General features: G+C 36.0%; 2 protein-coding genes across 6 annotated transcripts in view; one reads left to right on the top strand and one right to left on the bottom strand.

Annotated features, from left to right (window-relative positions):
- LRRC49 (leucine rich repeat containing 49) overlaps window positions 1–2,769 on the bottom strand; it is a gene marked incomplete at both ends in the record, with an annotated part of 132,834 nt that extends 130,065 nt beyond the window's left edge. For 4 of the 5 annotated variants that reach the window (XM_079699905.1, XM_079699906.1, XM_079699907.1 and 1 more), the window contains 2 exons: window positions 2,017–2,073; window positions 2,722–2,769. In XM_079699905.1, the coding sequence (XP_079556031.1) occupies window positions 2,017–2,073; window positions 2,722–2,769 (105 nt within the window). Of the gene's footprint in view, window positions 1–2,001; window positions 2,074–2,721 lie in introns of all 5 variants that reach the window. The other variant, XM_079699908.1, reaches the window with a different exon arrangement.
- Window positions 2,770–3,358: 589 nt separating this feature from the next.
- THAP10 (THAP domain containing 10) lies at window positions 3,359–18,875 on the top strand (the record flags this gene model as incomplete). Its single annotated transcript, XM_079699729.1, has 3 exons — window positions 3,359–3,787; window positions 18,435–18,582; window positions 18,682–18,875. The coding sequence occupies 3 exons, from the start codon at window positions 3,359–3,361 to the stop codon at window positions 18,873–18,875; spliced, it is 771 nt and encodes a 256-aa protein (XP_079555855.1).
- Between the last annotated feature and the right edge of the window lie 3,518 nt (window positions 18,876–22,393).

Raw genomic sequence — 22,393 nt, 5'->3', positions numbered from 1 at the left:
AGAGACAGAAGGCAGATTTGTGGCTTCCAAGAGGGTTGGGAAGGCGGAATGGGGAGAGACTGCTTAATGGTATAGGGACTCCCTTTTGGGTGATAAAACTGAAACTAGAGAGTGGTGATGGTTGCACAACATTGTGAATGTATTTAATACCACTGATTTGTACAATTTAAAATGGTTACAGTGGTAAATTTTATGTGATGTGTATTTTACCACACACACACACACACAAATCGGAGTCAGTCTCATGAGGTCAGATGAAACCAGGCTCCAGTCTGAGCCACTTGCAATTCCTCCATACTCTCACCACAATTCAGTGATTACAAGAATCATTTTCTCAAAAGGAAAAGCAAAAATCATACAATAGAAACTAAATTCTGTTAAAAAATATCACAATGTTCTTATCATTAGAACTCCTTTAACAGTCCAATTATAACATAATAAAATTATATATCTAAACCTTCTAAGAAGGGTTTTCTCTAAATTTATTTTAAATTATTTGATAGGAGGACTGAGAAAAACAAAACCAAAACAACCTCTCATGATTAGCTACCAAAACCCCTAAATACATATCATAAAAGAATTATGATGTTTCTCATGCTACTATAAAAATTATAATAGCATTTACATTATATCCTTATACATTATATGAGCTAAGGTATTTTCTCAGAATACATGTCCACACAAGAGAAAATGAATGGTTTGGAAAGAATCAGGATGAGGCACATAGTTCCCAGAAACATACTGTGTATAATAGTGGAATAAGATTTGTCCAATGAAATCAATCAGCAAAGCTTTGGAAGGAATCCATTAGGTCCAGTTACAATAAAGAATATTTTCAATTAATCTAGCTAACTACTATTTATGCAAGATAATCAAATGGCCTATTTTCCAAGTGTTTATTTCCAGATACATAATGTAATCCACAGCTGCCTCCTTGACCAATGGCGTCCTTCCATCCACCTTCTTCATGCCCCTCCTTAGCCTTCTCAGGTTTTTATCTGTAAATTCTGCCCTTCACTTTAGAGCTCCTTCAGTGACACCTATTTAACAACTTTTTGGGAAAAACCTGAGTTGTGCCAGTTGGAGGTGTCCAAATTGGTCAAAGAAGGAAAATTTGTGTTGTGTCTTGAGACACAGTTGTGTGGGAGGTGGGTGAGTGTATCTGAGAGCTGAGGTTGGGGCTGGGGGGGAGAACATGAGTATCTCAGAGATCAAGTCAAAAGCCAGAAGTTATGGAAATGCCAGGGATAATATGGGCAAACTGGGGAAAAGAACCTCATGTTCAAATCTTAACTTCTAAATAGCATTTGGCCTAATATATTTCCACTGCTAATCAGTTTTTTTTCAGGAATGTTAGATATGTGCCCCCAAATTATCACATTTTATCTATTATAAGATTCCATCAGTAGTAAGACATGCCATCATTTTACCCACTACTAAGAAGGAAAAACTTTCCCAATTAAACAATGATGTGCCATCAGTTTTAAGAAGGGTCGTGATTTAAGAAATGTTTAGATGTCAAAAAAAAAAACCCGCCTTACCTCTTAATGGATGAAATAAGATTCCGTTTTTAAAAGAGGTGGGGTGTTTTTTTTGGCTTTGTTTTGTTTGATTTTTTTAATTGATGTATAGTTGATTTACAATATTATATTAGTTTCAAGTGTACGACATTGCGATTCAGTGTTTTTACAGATTATACTCCATTAAAAGTTATAACAAAACAGTGGTTATAATTCCCTGAGGTATACAATATATCCTTCTTGCTTATCTATTTTATACATAGTAGTTTGTATCTTTTAATCCTATACCCCTAATTTGCCCCTCCCCCTTCCTTCTCTTCTTTGGTAACCACTAGTTGGCTATGTGTAGGCAGAAAATAAAAATTACCTTTAGATTAGTGACCAAAGTAAATATACTTAAATTTTCCAATTTAGACTCTGCTCTTTAAATCATGCTATTTTGCAGAATATAAAACAAGTTATATTCAATTTAAATACAAATCTGCTTAAATCTTACTTTGTTTTTTTCAGGAAGCGATGATGTTTGAATTACCAGATGAAGCCCACAGTTCACCTACAATGTAAAAATTAAACCATAAAATATGCTCTTAACTTATACACACACACATACCTCCCCAAAATAGTACACAAAGATATAACAAAAAATTAGAATAAAACAGAATGCTCGCTTTTTGCTTGTTTCTGGTAAATTATCATGTTCTGGGGATCTGCTGAAAACAATAAAATCACAACTAAGAATTAAAAGGTTTCACTGTGATTTATCTTCCAAAATGTCTGCAGCAATTTAACCCTCTACTTAGCACCTAAAGCTTTGGACACTTGCTATTTCAGGTCTAAGTAAATAGCTCAGTGAGACAGGTGAAGGAGGTGGCGGTGCCAGTTAATATTTTCTTAATTAAAAAAAAAAAAAAAAAGGAATTGACCGGTTAAAGGAATTTAAATGAAGCTTAGCCTTTCACAGCAGACCAGCTCCACCTTCTGGGAAGCCCAGATCCTGGACAAGACTTTGAATACCCATCACACAATATTAAATACCCTCCAAGTGCCTTGGTCCAGTCCAGGAATCTCAAGGCTCGGTCAAACAATAGCTTGCGTAGATTCAGGGGTGCTGGTCCCAATAATACAGCCCATCACCTAGGACAAAGACGCCAGGCAGAAAGGACGCTACTAATGGGAAGAAATAGTAGGAGACCCAACCTACGTTGCTCGCAGCCCGGCCAGAAACAGAGCGGTATTTCCCGGGAATCATGGCAGGAGACAGTCCAAGAAGATCAGTTAGATCTGCCTTAGAAGTGACGCTACAGCACAGATTCAGAGAGAGCGAAAGGGGTCATCTCCCAGGCAACCCGCTCAGGAGTTACCATGGAAACTACCATTTCCGGTCTGGTCCTCCACCAAATCACTGGCCGATGCCCTCGTTAGAGCCTCTGGTTATATTTGGGGGTCCCAAAACGTCAGCACTTCCTAGTTCTATTTTCCTGGCCTCATAAAAACAGAGCGGGAGTGTGGAGAGGAGGATAAGACGGGGAAGAGGCCGGCCACCTCGGTAGCTATGACAACCAGCACTTCCGGTCCGTCCCTCTTTACGGCCCACCTCAGCTGGGCCCGCGCGAAATTTGTATCCCACTGCCGGTGGCCACCTGCTCTCAGGGGAAGCTGCAGAGATGAGGAGGATCTCCGAGAGCCGGTTACTTTCCCAGGTGGGGCCGCAGTTCGGCACTTCCGCCGGCCGGAGGTGGGGGAAGGAGACAAGGCGTACGCGGAATCCGGCAGGTAAGTTCTCAGGGAGTGCGCGGCCGTGCGGAGGGCCCTCATCTCCCAACCCGGAGTCAGCTGCCATGCCTGCCCGCTGCGTGGCCGCGCACTGCGGCAACACCACCACGTCCGGGAAGTCGCTGTTCCGCTTTCCCAAGGACCGGGCCGTGCGGCTGCTGTGGGACCGCTTCGTGCGGGGCCGCCGCGCCGACTGGTACGAGAGCAATGACAGGTCGGTCATCTGCTCCGACCACTTTGCTCCCGCCTGTTTTGACGTCTCTTCGGTTATCCAGAAGAACCTGCGCTTCTCCCAGCGCCTGAGGCTCGTGGCGGTCGCCGTGCCCACCCTGCACCGGGTGTCCTCCCCGGCACCTAAGGGGCAAGAAGAGGGAGACGGAGCGGGCGGCCCCGAGAAGGGAGGAGAGCCCCAGGCAGTCAGGCAGCCCGAGGCTGCCCCGGGGCCAGCCTGCTGTACACTCCTCCGGGCCAGGAAGAGGGCTGCGGCTTCACAGGTAAAGGACCACCCAGGAGTCCCCCGAGGGTCGTTGGAGGACCCCGGGTCTGTGGCTAGGCTCCTCCACTTAGTGTCGTCTTGGGAAAGTCACCTCACCTCGAAGGTTTCTGTTTACTCAGTGATCTCCAAGAGCCTATTTAGCATTAACACTCTGGAATTATAGTTTCTTCTACCTCCTCTTCCCCAAAACACACTCATTCTCTCTCTGTCTCTCTCTGTCTCTCTCTCGTTCTTCAGATTATAGTCGCCTTCACTCTCCGCTCCTGAGTTTTTAAATAGAAAGTGTTTAATTTGAGCAAATCTCAAGGAATGGGGTGCTTGAAACTGTTTCTGCATACCGTATTACATAAGCTTGAGGAATTATCAACTATTCTGTCAAAATGGCGGGGGAAGGGGGATACGAGATGCTGATGAAGATGGGGCTTGCTGATAAACGATCCCTTCCCACTCCTAAACTACCTCTTGACTGACTGCCTTTAAATTAAATCGTTCCAATGAGCTGAATTTTCCTATCTTGCTCTCTTCTGCCTACTTCCTCGATACTCATAAGCATCGATTACACTTATTTTGCATCTGGTCACTACTGCCTTCTTGCCCACTTCCCATCTTAAAGAAGACTTCTCAGTCTTCTTTGAGTTAGTCAAACTTCAGCCGTATCACCATAACATAGATTAAATTATGACTCTTAATTGGATCTAAAATGTGTTCAGTTTTAGAGATAGGAAGAATTCACCAAGAAGTCAGGTGACTTGTAACTGACATTTTGGCTTTGAATATATAGAGGTATTCGTTGAATTTTAGAGCTGAAGGAAACCTAAGTGCTCATCTAGTTCAGACTCAATATTTATGCACAAGAAAGCCAGTCCAGGAGGTTAATTTCCTCAAGAGCCTTTTCTCTAGGTCTAATTGCCAGACAGAAACTCTTCTGCCATACCAACCTGCTTCCTACATTGGGGTGGATGGTTAAGACCCTTTAATGACACCCTGCAATTGTTAGGATGAAGAATAATATTAACACAATCTACAAGTCTCCGCATGCTATTTGCCCCTGCCTACCACACCAATCCTATCCCAGTCCACCATCCTTGTTGCTCGCTGTGTACCAGTCATGCTGATCTTTTCAATTTTTGAACATACTACCAATAAGCCTTTTCTCCATTATTTCATGTACTGCCCTGGAATTATGCCCTTGCCATTTCCCATCATCATCAATTGAGTCCTTTTACTTTAAAAATCTGCTCAAACATCCTTCCCTTTTGCTTCCCTAATTATATATTCTCATTCTTCATACACTTCATTAGCACATATACTTCAGTTGCACTCATCACAGTTGTCATGAAATAATTGTATAATTTGCTTAATGTTTGTCCTCACATTAGAATGTAAGCTCTGTGAGAGTAGGGATCTTAACTGATTTGTTCACTATTGTATTGCCAGCACCTAGAACAATATTTTGCAAATTTAAGGAATTCAATAAATATTTGTGGAATGATTATGTGACTATGAGAACAGTTTTTTTAGTACAATAGAATTTCAGTTCTCTGCCAGTTTCCCTTCTCACCAAGCTGTATACCAGTCAAGACATCTGCCTCTTCCTTGAACTATCTATCTACCATCATTGCCTAGCCAACCTTTACCCAAGCCCATATATGTACATCTATATATAGATATATATAAATATTTAGTAAAAGAGGTAAATATTAAACATGTGCCACACACACCCTTACACCATTTTTCTTACTCATAATTCTACCATCTAATCAAAAATTGCTAGAAGAAAAGCCAGGCTAATAAAACAACCAAAGATCTTATAATACAACAAAGGCTAACTATTGAGAAATCTAGAATAGATACCAACTCTGTTTTCCAATTAGTAAATATATCCAGCCAACACTTCTAACAATCCATATTACATTAATATACATGCTGAGTTATTAGGAAACTATGTGTAGGTTTTAATAATAGTACTTTATATAAAGTTTAAAAAGTTTATTTAGACTTGATAGCAATAAATTTTTAGCCGGTCTGGATTGAGAACCCCAATAGCATCTCTAAGAAAGTTTACTTGGTCCACCTTTAACTCCTTCCCCCACTCACTGTTTTTCTGTCCAACACCAACTGACTAAACAGCAAATTTCCAGTCACTCTGCAATATTTATTGAGGAGCTATTGTAAACACTGTTTTGGGTGTTTTGTGCTGTATGTAGATAAATAGAAGTATGAATGTAGCCTATCTTTAGGGAGTTTGAGGAAAGATTAGGGGCCACCTCCAAGGAAAAAAGGGGGTTCTGATGAGCACCATACACTGATATTTTGCTTCATATAGCTAGAATTATTGTCTCTCCTTAACTGTTAATTTTGTATCCTTGTTTTTCTAACCCAACTGTATGTTTTAAACTTTAATTCAAATATAGCAAAATACAGGAAAGTGCTTATTAAATCATTAAATTATCAGAAACTGAACATGTGTAACTACTATAGGTCAAAGAATTAGAACATTACTAGCAACTCAAGAGCCCAAGACTAGCTCCTCCTCCATCCTCAAAGCAACCAAGTTTGCTTTCTTTTGAATTTGATGTAAGTAGAATCGTACTGTAGTCATTTCTTGCACCTGGCTTTTTTGTTCAACATTATATTTGTAAGATTCAGCCATATTGTTGCATATAGCAGTAATATGTTTGCATTACTATATAGCAGTTTATTGTACGAATATACCAAAAAAATTTTTTGTCTCTTCTGTTGTTGGACATTTGGGTTGTTATCATTTTGGGGCTATTAGAAGTAATCCTGCTGTAAACATCCTTCTACATGTCTTTTTCATATGTGCACACGTTTCTGATGCTGTATACCTAGAATTTCTGGGACATAATATTATATTAAACTTCAGTAAATAATACCAGATAATTTTCTAAAATAGTTGTACTAATCTACACTACTAGAAGCATAATGAGAGTTTATGTTGTTTCACATTCTTGCCTACACTTGGATTGTCGGTCTTTCACATTGAGTCTTTTTGAAGGGTGTGTAATGGTGGTTTACTTTGCTTTCTCATTTCATAAATGACATTAGGAAGGGAACAACTTTTCAAATGTTAATTGAACATTTGGATAGCCTATTCGGCGATATGCCGATTTTTCTGTTGGATTGTCTTTTTCTTGTTGATATAGAGTTCTTAATTCTGTCTTCAAGTCCTTTATCAGTTAAATATGCTTTAACTACCTTCTCCTCTTCACTCTTAATAGTGTCTTTTGATGTACTGAGCTTTTTTTTTTTTTTCCTGTGTACTTAGTTCTTAATTTCAATGTAGGCCAACCTAACCATCTTTTTCTGTATGCTTAATGCTTAAAGCATGCTACTTTGCTGTTTTCCATAAACTTACTGTTTTTAGTCTTTACATTCATATCTACAACCCATTCAGAATTGATTTTTGTGTATGAAGTGGAGTTTGTTTCATTTTTTCCTCATATAGATACCCGATTGACTCAGCATCTTTTATTAAAAAGGCTAGCATTTCCTCATTGTCCTGCCATGTCAGCTTTGTCATAAATCAAGTTTTCATATACACATTAGTCTGTTTGGACATTTTAAAATTCTGTTCCATTTATGTTTACCTGTCCTTACACCATTATCACAGTACTATAGCTTATGTTAAGAATTAATATCCAGTTGGCATATTTTTCTGACAAATGCTTATTTTCAATAATGATTGTGTTTTATGGTATTAGTTTAAATGTACTTGCTAAAATTCTTTATGAGACCTTAATCTAAACCAAAGTTGAGGTAATCAAGTAGTTTTACTTTATATGGAAGTTACTATTGAAATTAAAAATCACAGAGCAGAAGAAATAAAGCAAATGGTCATTGTACGCCCCCCCCCCCAAAATTAATATCCAGTTGATTAATTCCTCTTACCTTGTTCATCTTCATGGATGTCTTGGCTATTTTGGGCTCTTTAAATTTCCATATATATTTTAGGATTAGTTCATCAATTTCCACAAATTATCTGTTGGGATTTTGACTGAGAGTGCATTGAATTTTTAAATGAATGTAGGGAGAAAGAGCATATTGACAATACTGATTCTTCCAATCCATGAACATAATGTATCCCTCCATTTATTTGGGTTTTTACATTTCTTTTAAAAACATTAAGGCATTCTATATAGAGGTCTTGTACATATTTCATTAGATTTGTTCCTATTTGATTTTGCTATTATAAATAGTATTATCTAAAATTTTATTTTCTATAAATGTATGTGGATAAATTGATTTTTCTTGACCTTGTAACCAGAAACCTTGTTAAACTCATTTATTCTGGTAATTTGCAGATACTTTTGGATTTTCTACATGTATAAAAAATATATGCATATAGTTTTTGATGTTTATGCTTTTATTTCTTATTCTTCCTATTGCACTAGCTAGAACTTCCAGTACAGCATGGGAAACAGAAGAAGTGATGGGGAATCCTTTTCTCATTCCTATTTCCAAAGGAAAAGTCATTAATATTTCACCATTTGATATGATTTTTGCTATAGTTCTTTTGGTAACTGCTCTTACCATAAAAAGAAATGTTCCCCTCTATTCCAAGTTTTGGGTACAGACTTAAATCATAAATGATGTTGAATTTTTTCAGTTGCTTTTTCTGAACCTATTAATGATCACATATTTTGCTTATTATTCTGTTAATGTGGTGAACTTTATTGCCTGGTTTTGAATATAGAGTCAAACTTGCATGGCTGAAGCAAACCTAATTTGGCCAAGGTGTATTATTCTTTTAGGTATTGTTTAATTTGATTTGTTAACATTCTATTTAGAATTTTTGCATATGTGTTCATAGGCAAAACTGGTCTATACCTGTTCTTTCTTTTTTTTTTTTTTTTTTTTTGCGGTACGCGGGCCTCTCACTGCCGTGGCCTCTCCCGTTGCGGAGCACAGGCTCCGGACGCGCAGGCTCAGCGGGCATGGCTCACGGGCCCAGCCACTCCGCGGCATGTGGGATCCTCCCGGACCGGGGCACGAACCCGTCTCCCCTGCATCGGCAGGCGGACTCTCAACAACTGCGCCACCAGGGAAGCCCTATACCTGTTCTTTCTTGAAATGCCTTTTTCAGGTTTTGGTTTCAAGATTATGCTGACCAGTTTGGAGTTCTCCCCTCTTTCATCATTCTCTGGAAAAGTTTATATAAATTGGCATTATATGTCCACTAATAAATTTGATATTAATATTTTGTGGAATTCACTGAAAAAGATAACTAGTCCTGGAGTTTTCCTTATGAGAAGATTTTTAAATGATGGATTCAATTTCTTTAATAGTTATGGGGTTATTCACAGTTTTTCTGTTTCTATATCCATTTTGATAAGTTGTATTTTTCGAAAAATTTGTCAGTTTAATCTAAATTTTTAAACATATTGACACAAAAGTGTTCATGATACTCTATCTTTTAAAATTCTTTATGATCTGTTAGTAATTTTTGCTTTTTCATTCTTTTTATTGATTTTTATTAGTCTTTTCAAAGAGTGAACTCTGCCTTTTGATCTTCTCTCTGATATTGTTTTCTTTTTATTTCTATTATTATTTCTTCCCCTCAAATTATTTTGTTCAGCTTTGATTTTTAATTGATACACTAGATTTATACATTACTGAGCTAAAATGATTAACATAGACCTTTTCCTATATGTTTTAACATTAAACAAACTTGTTAAAATGTGAAAACTTCACTTAAACTAGGATATCTTTACATATTCAGATATAGTATTTCAAACAAAGGAGACCTTAAGGATAACTAACTTGCTTTTGTGAAGACAAAATATTGAATTACCAAATATTTCAAATTTTTCCCAACTGCTAACATTTCTTAACAGACTTATAGTATTCTTTTTAATTGAAGTACAGTTGACTTACAATATTATATTAGTTTTAGGTGTACAACATAGTCGATATTTTTATAGATTAGACTCCATACAAAGTTATTATGAAGTATTGGCTGCATTGCCTGTGCTGTACATTACATCCTTGTATCTTATTTATTTATTTATTTTTGAATTTTATTTTATTTGGGTTTTTTTACAGCAGGTTCTTATTAGTCATCCATTTTATACACACCAGTGTATACATGTCAATCCCAATCTCCCAATTCATCACACCACCACCACCACCCCCCACGGCTTTCCCCGCTTGGTGTCCATACATTTGTTCTCTACATCTGTGTCTCTATTTCTGCCCTGTAAACTGGTTTATCTGTTCCACATATATCCACATATATTTGTTTTTCTCTTTCTGACTTACTTCACCCTGTATGACAGTCTCTAGATCCATCCACGTCTCTACAAATGACCCAATTTTTTTCCTTTTTATGGCTGAGTAATATTCCATTGTATATATGTACCACATCTTCTTTATCCATTTGATGGGCATTTAGGTTGTTTCCATAACCTGGCTATTGTAAATAGTGCTGCAGTGAATATTGGCCTGCATATGTTTTTTTGAATTATAGTTTTCTCTGGGTTTATGCCCAGTAGTGGGATTGCTGGGTCATATGTTAATTCTATTTTTAGTTTTTTAAGGAACCTCCATACTGTTCTCCATAGTGGCTGTATCAATTTACATTCCCACCAACAGTACAAGAGGGTTCACTTTTCCCCACACCCTCTCCAGCATTTATTGTTTGTAGATTTTCTGATGATGCCCATTCTAACTGGTGTAAGGTGATACCTCATTGCAGTTTTGATTTACATTTCTCTAATAATTAGTGAAATTGAGCAGCTTTTCATGTGCCTCTTGGCCATCTGTAGGTCTTCTTTGGAGAAATCTCTATTTAGGTCTTCTGTCCATTTCTTCATTGGATTGTTTGTTTTTTTAATATTGAGCTGCATGAGCTGTTATATATATATATATATATATATATATATATATATATATATATACACACACACACATATATATATATATATATATATTTTTGGCAGTACGCGGGCCTCTCACTGTTGTGGCCTCTCCCGTCGCGGATCACAGGCTCCGGACACGCAGGCTCAGTGGCCATGGCTCATGGGCCTAGCCGCTCCGTGGCATGTGGGATCTTCCCAGACCAGGGTACAAACCCATGTCCCCTGCATCGGCAGGTGGACTCTCAACCACTGCGCCACCAGGGAAGCCCATGTTTATATATTTTTGAGATTAATTCTTTATCCGTGATTCTTTTGCAAATATTTTCTCCCATTCTGAGGGTTGTCTTTTCGTCTTGTTTATAGTTTGCTTTGCTGTGCAAAAGCAAAAGTTTTATTAGGTCCCATTTGCTTATTTTTATTTCCATTACTTTAGGAGGTGGATCAAAAAAGATCTTGCTGTGATTTATGTCAAAGAGTGTTTGTCCCATGTTTTCCTCTAAGATTTTATAGTTTAGGTCTTTAATCCATTTGGAGTTTATTTTTGTGTATGGTGTTAGGGTGTGTTCTAATTTCATTCTTTTACATGTAGCTGTCCAGTTTTCCCAGCACCACTTACTGAAGAGAATGTCTTTTCTCCATTGTATATCCTTGCCTCCTCTGTCATAGATTAGTTGACCATAGGTGCGTGGGTTTATCTCTGGGCTTTCTATCATGTTCCACTCATCTATATTTCTGTTTTTGTGCCAATACCATATTGTCTTGATTACTGTAGCTTTGTAGAATAGTCTGAAGTCAGGGAGTCTGATTCCTCCAGCTCAGTTTCTTTCCCTCAAGACTGCTTTGGCTATTTGGGGTCTTTTGTGTCTCCATACAAATTTTAAGATTTTTTGTTCTAGTTCTGTAAAACATGCCATTGGTAATTTGATAGGGATTGCATTGAATCTGTAGATTGATTTGGGTGGTATAGTCATTTTCACAATATTGATTCTTCCAATCCAAGAACACGGTATATCTCTCCATCTGTTGGTATCATCTTTCATTTCTTTCATCAGGGTCTTATAGTTTTCTGCATACAGGTCTTTTGTCTCCCGAGGTAGGTTTATTCCTAGGTATTTTATTCTTTTTGTTACAATGGTAAATGGGAGTGGTTCCTTAATTTCTCTTTCAGATGTTTCATCATTAGTGTATAGGAATGCAAGAGATTTCTGTGCATTAATTTTGTATCCTGCTACTTTACCAAATTCATTGATTAGCTCTAGTAGTTTTCTGGTGGCATCTCTAGGATTCTCTATGTATAGTGTCATGTCATCTGCAAACAGTGACAGTTTTATTTCTTCTTTTCCAATTTGTATTCCTTTTATTTCTTTTTCTTCTCTGATCGCCATGGCTAGGACTTCCAAAACTATGTTGAATAATAGTGGTGAAAGTGGACATCCTTGTCTTGTTCCTGATTTTAGAGGAAATGCTTTCAGGTTTTCACCATTGAGAATGATGTTTTCTGCGGGTTTGTCGTATATGGCCTTTATTATGTTGAGGTAGGTTCCCTCTATGCCCACTTTCTGGAGAGTTTTTCTCATAAATGAGTGTTGAATTTTGTCAAAAGCTTTTTCTGCTTCTATTGAGATGATCATGTGGTTTTTCTTCTTCAATTTGTTAATATGGTATATCACATTGATTGAATTGCATATATTGAAGAATCCTTGCATCCCTGGGATAAATCCCACTTGATCATGGTGTATGATCCTTTTAATGTGTTGTTGGATTCTGTTTGCTAGTATTTTGTTGAGGATTTTTGCATCTATAGTCATCAGTGATATTGGTCTGTAATTTTCTTTTTTTGTAGTATCTTTGTCTGGTTTTGGTATCAGGGTGATGGTGGCCTCATAGAATGAGTTTGGGAGTGTTCCTTCCTCTGCAATTTTTTGGAAGCATTTGAGAAGGATGGGTGTTAGCTCTTCTCTAAGTGTTTGATAGAATTCACCTTTGAAGCCATCTGGTCCTGGACTTTGTTTGTTGGAAGATTTTTAATCACAGTTTCAATTTCACTACTTGTGATTGGTCTGTTCATATTTTCTATTTCTTCCTGGTTCAGTCTTGGAAGGTAATAACTTTCTAAGAATTTGTCCATTTCTTCCAGGTTGTCCACTTTATTGGCATAGAGTTGCTTGTAGTAGTCTCTTAGGATGCTTTGTATTTCTGCGGTGTCTGTTTTAACTTCAACTTTTTCATTTCTAATTTTATTGATTTGAGTCCTCTCCCTCTTTTTCGTGATGAGTCTGGCTAGTGGTTTATCAATTTTGTTTATCTTCTCAAAGAACCAGCTTTTAGTTTTATTGATCTTTGCTATTGTTTTCTTTGTTTCTATTTCATTTATTCCTGCTCTGATCTTTATGATTTCTTTCTTTCTGCTAACTTTGGGTTTTGTTTGTTCTTCTTTCTCTAGTTCCTTCAGGTGTAAGTTTAGATTGTTTATTTGAGATTTTTCTTATTTCTTGAGGTAGGCTTGTATAGCTCTAAACTTGCCTCTTCGAACTGCTTTTGCTACATCCCATGGATTTTGGAACATCGTGTTTTCATTGTCATTTGTCTCTAGGTATTTTTTGATTTCCTCTTTGATTTCTTCAGTGATGTCTTGTTTATTTAGTACCGTATTGTTTAGCCTCCATGTGTTTGTGTTTTTTACATTTTTTCCCCTGTAATTGATTTCTAATCCCATAGTGTTGCAGTCAGAAAAGGTGCTTGATATGATTTCACTTTTCTTAAATTTACTGAGGCTTGATTTGTGACCCAGGTTGTGATCTGTCCTGGAGAATGTTCCATGTGCACTTGAGACGAAAGTGTAATCTGCTGTTTTTGGATGGAATGTCCTATAAATATCAATTAAATCCATCTGGTCTATTGTGTCATTTAATGCTTGTGTTTCCTTATTAATTTTCTGTTTGGATGATCTGTCCACTGGTGTAAGTGAGGTGTTAAAGTCCCCCACTATTACTGTGTTACCGTTGATTCCCTCTTTTATAGTTGTTAGCAGGTGCCTTATGTATTGAGGTGCTCCTATGTTGGGTGCATAAATATTTATAATTTTTATATCTTTTCTTGGATTGATCCATTGATCATTATGTAGTGTCCTTCCTTGTCTCTTGTAACACTCTTTATTTTAAAGTCTATTTTATCTGATATGAGTATAGCTACTCCAGCTTTCTTTTGGTTTCCATTTGCATGGAATATCTTTGTCCATCCCCTCACTTTCAGTCTGTATGTGTCCCTAGGTCTGAAGTGGGTCTCTTGTAGACAACGTATATATGGGTCTTGTTTTTGTATCCATTCAGCAAGCCTGTGTCTTTTGGTTGGAGCATTTAATCCATTCATGTTCAAGGTAATTATCAACATGTATGTTCTTATTACCATTTTCTTAATTATTTTGGGTTTGTTTTTGTCGGTCCTTTTCTTCTCTTGTGTTTCCCACTTAGAGAAGTTCCTTTAGTATTTGTTGTAGAGCTGGTTTGGTGGTGCTGAAATCTCTTAGCTTTTGCTTGTCTGTAAAGCTTTTGGTTTCTCCATCGAATCTGAATGAGATCCTTGCCGGGTAGAGTAATCTTGGTTGTAGGTTCTTCCCTTTCATCACTTTAAATATGTCATGCCACTCTCTTCTGGCTTGTAGAGTTTCTGCTGAGAAATCAGCTGTTAACCTTCTGGGAGTTCCCTTGTATGTTATTTGTCATTTTTCCCTTGCTGCTTTCAATAATTTTTCTTTGTCTTTAATTTTTGCCAGTTTGATTACTATGTGTCTCAGTGTGTTTCTGCTTGGGTTTATCCTGTATGGGACTCGCTGTGCTTCCTGGACTTGGGTGGCTATTTCCTTTCCCGTGTTAGGGAAGTTTTTGACTATAATCTCTTCAAATATTTTCTCAGGTCCATTCTCTCTCTCTTCTCCTTCTGGGACCCCTATAATGTGAATGTTGTTGCATTTAATGTTGTCCCAGAGGTCTCTTAGGCTGTCTTCATTTCTTTTCATTCTTTTTTCTTTATTCTGTTTCACAGCAGTGAATTCCACCATTCTGTCTTCCAGGTCACTTATCCGTTCTTCTGCCTCAGTTATTCTGCTATTGATTCCTTCTAGTGTAGTTTTCATTTCAGTTATTGTGTTGTTCATCTCTGTTTGTTTGTTCTTTAATTCTTCTAGATCTTTGTTAAATATTTCTTGCACCTTCTCGATCTTTGCCTCCATTCTTTTTCTGAGGTCCTGGATCATCTTTACTATCATTATTCTGAATTCTTTTTCTGGAAGGTTGCCCATCTCCACTTCATTAGTTGTTTTTCTGGGGTTTTATCTTGTTCCTTCATCTGGTACATAGCCCTCTGCCTTTTCATCTTGTCTGTCTTTCTGTGAATGTGGTTTTTGTTCCACAGGCTGCAGGATTGTAGTTCTTCTTGATTCTGCTGTCTGCCCTCTTTATCTTATTTATTTTATTCCCAATAGTTTGTACCTCTTAATCCTCTTTCCCTATTTTGCCCCTCCCTCCACCTCTCTCCCCATTGGTAACTGCTAGTCTGCTCTCTGTATCTGCAAGTCTGTTTCAGTTTTGTTATATTCCTTCATTTGTTTTATTTTTTAGGTTCCACATATAAATGAAAATATGCAGTGTTTGTCTTTCTCTCTCTAACTTATTTCCGTAAGAATAATACCCTCAGGGTCATGCATGTTGTTGCAAATAGCAAGATTTCATTCTTTTTTATGGCTGAGTAATGTTATATATTTATATGCCACATCTTCCTTATCCGTTGATGGACCCTTAGGTTGCTTCCATGTCTTAGCTATTTTAAATAGTGCTGCTATGAACATTGAGCTGCATATTAAAAGATTTCCAGTATTTTTCTTTAATTTTTTAAGGCTTTATTTTTTTAGAAAAGTTTTAGGTTCGCAGCAAAATTGAGGGGAAGATGGATTACCCAGTTACCCCCTGCCCCCACACATGCATAGCCTTCTCCATTATCAACATCCCCCACCAGAGTGTACATTTGTTACAATTGATGAGCCTACACTGACACACCATTATAACTCGAAGTCCATCATTTACATTACAGTTCACTCTCTCATCTCTGTACTTTTCCAATTTTTATTTACCATTCTTTCTTTAACTTCTTGAGCATTAAATTGGATCATTGATTTCCAGAATTTTCGTAGTGAATGGCAGATGGGACAGCTAAGTTTGACGCTTATTTCCCAAATGTAGAATTCAGTAGAGTTTATTGTTTGAGGGAAAACTCCTGAATTGAAGATACGTTAGAAATATTTTGTGAAATAATTTTTTGAATGGTGTTAGTATTGCAGTCTAAATTAAGACTAATTAATTTTTTCTATACTATTATGTACATTAAGGCTATAAATGCCCTTCTAAGTGTGACATTAACTGAATCCCACAAGTTTTAGACTTTGAATATTTTTATTATTATTTAGTGTAAAATATCTTCTAATTTCCACTGTAATTTTATCATGGGTTACTTAGAAGTATATTTAAAAATTTCCAAACATGCAGGTACTTTGTAGTTATATTTTTGTTATAGACTTCTAGGTCAGTTACACTGTGGCCAGAGAATATACAGCATGTGGATTTAATCTTTTGAAATTTATTGAAACTGTATTAGGCCTAACGTAGGTTAGTTTTTATAAATGTTCCATATGTACTTGAGGTGAATGTGTGTTCTGCAGTTGGGTACAATTCTCCATATATGTCTCTTAATCATGTTGTATAAATTTCTTATATCCCTATGGAATCTTTGCCTACCTATTAGTTACTGAGAGAGGTGTGTTAAAAATCTTCCACCTCAGTTTTTAATTTACATATTTAGTCTTCTAACAATTTTTGTGTTATATATTTTGAAGCTGTGTTATTATATAGCACCAATATAGCAGCACCAGCTTTCTGTAGGTTAGTGTTAGCATATTAGATCTTTTTTACACCCTTTTATTTCAGTCTTTGTGTATCCTTAAGAGTTTAAGCCTTACTGTGTCTTATGGTTGCCCCTTTGAAGACAATGTATGTTTTTTCCTCTGGCTCCTAAGTTTTTCTCTTTGTTTTCCAGTTTTACTGTAATATGCAAAGATATGGTTTCCTTTGTTTTTATTTTAGTGAATACATTTAGTACTTTTGTGAAACCATGTCTTAATGCCTTGTATTCATTTTGGTAAATTCTCAGATGTTATTTGTTCAAATATTGTTTCTGTCCCATTTTCTTTCTTTTCCTTTGGGACTACAACTGATATTATACATTATGCTTTTTCATCTTTTCTGCTTTATCTCTTATGACCTTTTCTATAGCCTTCATCCTTTTGTCTTTCTCTGCCTCATTCTAAAATTTTCTTGTTCCAGTTGATTAATACATATCTGGAAATTCTGTTTCTTAAATTTTTAATATAAAGAAGTAATTGTGTATGTACACAAAAATTTTTGTTCAAAGATTTCTAATATTATGGATTGTTTTAATAAATTACAGTATATCTGTACAATAGATTGTATGCAGCCATAAAAATTATATGTAGAATATTTAATAACATAGAAACATGATGTATTAAAGAGGAAAACAAGATTATAAAACATATGTTCCCAATTTTAAAAAATACATAGAAAAAGACAAAAATAATACCAAAATATGAAGTTGTTAGCTATGAATGATGGGATTACGGCTAATTTTCTTTTCTTTTCGCTTCTCTGTATGGTGCAAATTTTCCTCAGTGATACAATGTATTACTGTTATAAAGGGAACAAAAGTTATTTTTTAAAGCCTGAATAAATTCCTAAAACTCCATTTTATCAGGAGTACATCTGTTTTGTAAAGAAATATATACTTATTCTAGACCTTTATAATGCTTGGCTTAAAAGTAGAAGTAGATTAGCTGTCAAATTAGCCATAACTATAAACACAAAGATAAAGACTTCAATTTTTATTTAAATCCTCAAAAATATTAGGTGTAATTCTTCATGTTACAAAGGGACTCTTCACAAAAGTTTCTTCATAAAGTTTCTTTAACTTGGGCATTCATAGCCTGTGTTACAGCAACAAAGGATGCTTGCTAAAATTTTTTTTCAATGGTCTAGGTAAAATTACAAAGTACTTTTTTTCATTTCTCTATCACTTATTTTTTCTTCCCACAGGCCCTCTTACATTTTCCAGATATCTTTTCTTAGCCTCTTCCACATAATTTCCAGGTACTCAGTCTTACATTACCTTCTGAATATCCAAATTCTCCTCCTTTCTACCTCTTACTTCTCCCATAAATCAAAATTTCCATTTCACATTGTAACTTTTCTCAGGAAAGCATAAAAACATTAAAGCATATTATCTTAAATTATTTCTCTGTCATGTATAAAGGACTGATGATTAGGTTTTCTAGAATGATGCTACTGCTTTGCGATGATATACTTAATACTATTATAATCATTTAATACTACTAGTATTATCTCTTCCAGCTGTTGATTTAGGGAAAATTTAATGGGTTGTCAGCAAATAGCTTAATAGCATATAGATTTCTGCTTGACCACAATGCTTAGAAATAGACTTAGAAATAGTAAAGGACAGTATGGCAGACTTCTTATGAACTTGGACTATGGAGCCAGCTTGCCTGGGTTCAAATTCCAGCCTTCCTAATATGTGACCTTGAAAAGTATTATCTGTACTCTTTCACTGTTTGTAACTTCTAGGAGATAAAACCGTATAAAGAAGGCCTTACCTTCAGTATAATTCTCCTCTGATTTATATTTTTAGATTGCACATGAAAATCAAGTTTTACAAACACAAGTCCATGCTGATAATCTATCTAATGATGTCACTTCAGTACCTACTCACTGTGAGGAAGGCCCAGTGCACAAAAGTACACAAATATCTCTGAAGAGACCCCCTCACTACAGTGTGGGTAAGTTTTGACTTTTCAGTTGATTGATGAATTGAATTGGTCTTTTGTATATGAAAAGCAAATTCTAACTCATAGGTAATTGTGTTTATTCTCCTTCAGGTATTCAGGCCAATGTGAAAGTGTTTGGAACACGACTATGTAATGCAACTACTCAGACTGATGAATTGTGGTCTAGAACGTCCTCTCTCTTTGACACTTACTCCAGTGACTCAGAAACAGATGAGGACTGGGATATCAAGAGTGAACAGAGTGATTTGTCTTACATAGCTGTACAGGTAAAAGAAGAGACCTGATAACGTGACATCAAATGATTTCATGTGCTCTAGCTTTTCAAATCTTTGCTCACATAATTGTCTCTTCGCTCCTGTAAATCTTTCACCTCAAGATAACTTGACAGTTGAGTATGCAGAATTTGTTTAGCTCTAAGGGAAAAATTTGCCTGTCTGCCAAGATAGTAAAGGTAGTCCCGCCCACGCCTCCCCACCCCCCACTTTCACCTTTTTTTCTTTTTATACTTTTGGTGCAGATCAAGTCATAAAACAAAACCACAATAGCAGCATTACCAGATCAAGATTAAGCATTGAATATTTAAGCTTAGTTCAGAAGCAACGCTCATATGGGACTTACTTGACCCTCATGAGTTAGAATGTCACTGTTCTAAATAATTTGAAGGTGAAGAGCATAACAGTGAGCACAGCTAGTTCTGATACTACTAAATGATTTGAGGGTAGAGCCAGGACATTTACCCTTGATTATTTTTTTCTATGTTATTTATTTTTTAGTCTGTCCAGTTGTAATAGTATTACATCTATGAATCAGTCCCTGTGAGCATTTCTGGTGAAGCTGTGTTATTTACAGAAAAATTTCAAAGGGAATCAATTTAAATAGAGATAGAATTTCATATACTTAGATTACCTTGATAATGAAATCCGTTTGCATCAGTTCCTATTACATCAAATTAATTAGTTTGATTAATTTAGATAGAAATTATTAACATCATGCAAAAAGAAGTATTACATTTCTAACATATCCCCATTTTAGAAATTAAGTTTTCCTCTACCAATACCACTTTGGGAAATAAGCATGTGAAACTTAGCTGCCCCATCTGCCATTCACCAGGAAAATTTCTATGGCAGTTTTGTACCATGAAGTAATTTATTACAATAGTTTCTGAGAAACTTATTGTAACTCTGATCTTGTATTGAAAATAATAAAAATAAATGTCCATTTTACATCTCAGATGTCCTGTTAGTTCTGCATGATTGGAAGAACTTACATGCATTTTATCCTCAAAGGTTTAAATAATCCACCAAAGTGATTTTCTTCCAAAGCTAATTTCATGTCTGACTTAATTTGAACAGTATAATTTTAATTAAAAAAACAATAAAATAAAGTATTAAAAGAAGTTGTAAGCCTGAACAATGATTACATAAACACATAGCATTATTATTGTTATTATTATTATTATTGCTGGTTTGGCTTGAATTTAAGATAACTATTTGATGTTTTAAGAGAATGTTAGGTTTTAAAATTAAGCATATAAATCTTCTGGAACTAAATATTATCGGGGGGGTGGGGGGGGTACCTGTTTTCCCTTGAGCTTTGAAACAGTGTATCTCCTTAATTCAAATCATAATGAATGTTATATGCCCATTCATCCCCAAATTTCACTGCCATGGGTTTACTTCATTTCTATATGTTAAACAACTTTGACAGCCATAACAGCAATTTGTGTTCTTTTTTTACTAATAAGTTAATTTTATTTTTCCTATCAATTGAAAATTTATATTTGGTTGGTTGATTCAGATGATTTTATAATGAATTGTGTAATGTTTCACTGCCCTAAAGTAAAATGAAATACTGGCTTTATTTTATTTTATCTATTTTTTTTAACATGTCAATGCTTTTTTCCCAGTTTTATTGAGATATAATTGGCATATAGCACTGTATAAGTTTAAGGTGTAAAGCATAATGTTTGACATATATATCATGAAATGTTCACCACAGTAAGTTTAGTGACTATCCATCAGCTCATATAGATATAAAATTAAAGAAATAGAAAAAATTTTTTCCTTGTGATGAGAACTCTTAGGATTTACTCTCTTAACAACTTTCATATATAACATACAGCAGTGCTAATTATATTTATCATGTTGTACACTGTATCCCTAGTACTTACTTATCTGGTAAGTGAAAGTTTGTACCTTTTGACCACCTGCATCCAATTCCCCCTCCCCTGGCCCGGCTCCTCCAACAACCACAAATCTGGTCTCTTCTGTGTTTTTTGTTTGTTGTTGAAGTATAATTGACCTCCCAACACTATGTTAGTTCCTATTACACAACATAGTGATTCCATACTTCGCTATATTTCAAAATGATCACCAGGATAAGTCTAGTTACCATCTCTCACCAAACAAAGATATTACGTAATTATTGACTATATTCCCCACACCATACATTTCATACCCTTGACTTATTTTGCAACTGGGAGTTTGTTCCTCTTAATCTCCCTCATCCAATTTTCTCCTTCCCCCACCACATTCTCCCCTCAGGCAACCACCTGTTTGTTCTCTGTATCTATAATTCTGTTTCTGTTTTGTTATGTTTGTTCATTTGTTTTATTTTTACATTCCACATATAAGTGAAATCATACAGTATTTGTCTTTCTCTGTTTAATTTATTGCACTTAGCATAATACCCTCTAGGTCTATCCATGTTGCTGAAAATGGCAAGATTTCATTCTTTTTTATGGCTGAGCATATCCATTGTGTGTGTGTGTGTGTGTGTGTGTGTATACCACATTTTCTTCATCCATTCATCTATTAATAGATAGTGCTGCGATGAATGTAGGCATGCATATATCTTTTGTAATTAGTGTTTTTGTTTTCTTCAGATAAATAGTCAGGAGTAAAATTGCTGGATGATATGCTAGTTCTATTTTTAATCTTTTGAGGAATCCCCATATTGTTTTCCATAGTGGCTGCACCAATTTACATTCCCATCAGCAGTGCATGAAGGTTCCCTTTTCTCCACATCCTCACCAATATTTGTTATTTGTTGTCTTTTTGGTAATAGCCATGATGACATGTGTGAGGTGATATCTCATTGTAGTTTTGATATGCATTTCCCTGTTGATTAGTGATGTTGAGTATCTTTTCATGTGCCTATTGGCCATCTGTATGTCTTTGGAAAAATGTCTGTTCAGATCCTTGGCCCATTTTTCAATCAGGTTGTTTGTTTTTTGATGTTGCTGAGTTATATGTGTTCTTTTTATATTTTAGATATTAACCCCGTATCAGATATATCATTTGCCAATCTCTTCCCCCATTAAGTAGGCAGCCTTTTAGTTTTGTTGATAGTTTCCTTTGCTGTGGTAATTTTAAATTGAATATAGGGAACTTATAGTTTGTACATTACTATTTACTTTTTGCATACATATTTTTGTTTATCTGAATTTCTTTTGTTGCCAGATGAGTTTAGTGGTGGGGGGGTCTCCCATGTTATTCTTCATTTATTTCTTTAATAGATACTTATTAAACATACTCTGTGCCAGACAACTGTCCTAGGCACTAAGGATACATTGGTGAACAAGACAGACGAAGATTCTGCCCTCTTGGTGCTTACCTTTTAGTGGGGAGCCAGACAAAAAATAAGGAAATGAATGAATAATCTCAAATAGTGATTCTTTTGAACAAAATAAGCAGAGTAAGATATCAGAGCATAATTGGGGTGGGGGGAGAGTGTGTGCTCTTTTAGGGAGGGTAATCAGAAAAGGCCTGTCTGGGGCTTCCCTAGTGGCGCAATGGTTGAG

This window comes from Hyperoodon ampullatus, assembly GCF_949752795.1.
Source record: "Hyperoodon ampullatus genome assembly, chromosome: 3".
NCBI lineage: Eukaryota > Metazoa > Chordata > Mammalia > Artiodactyla > Ziphiidae > Hyperoodon > Hyperoodon ampullatus.
This window is presented reverse-complemented; position numbering and strand designations above follow the sequence as displayed.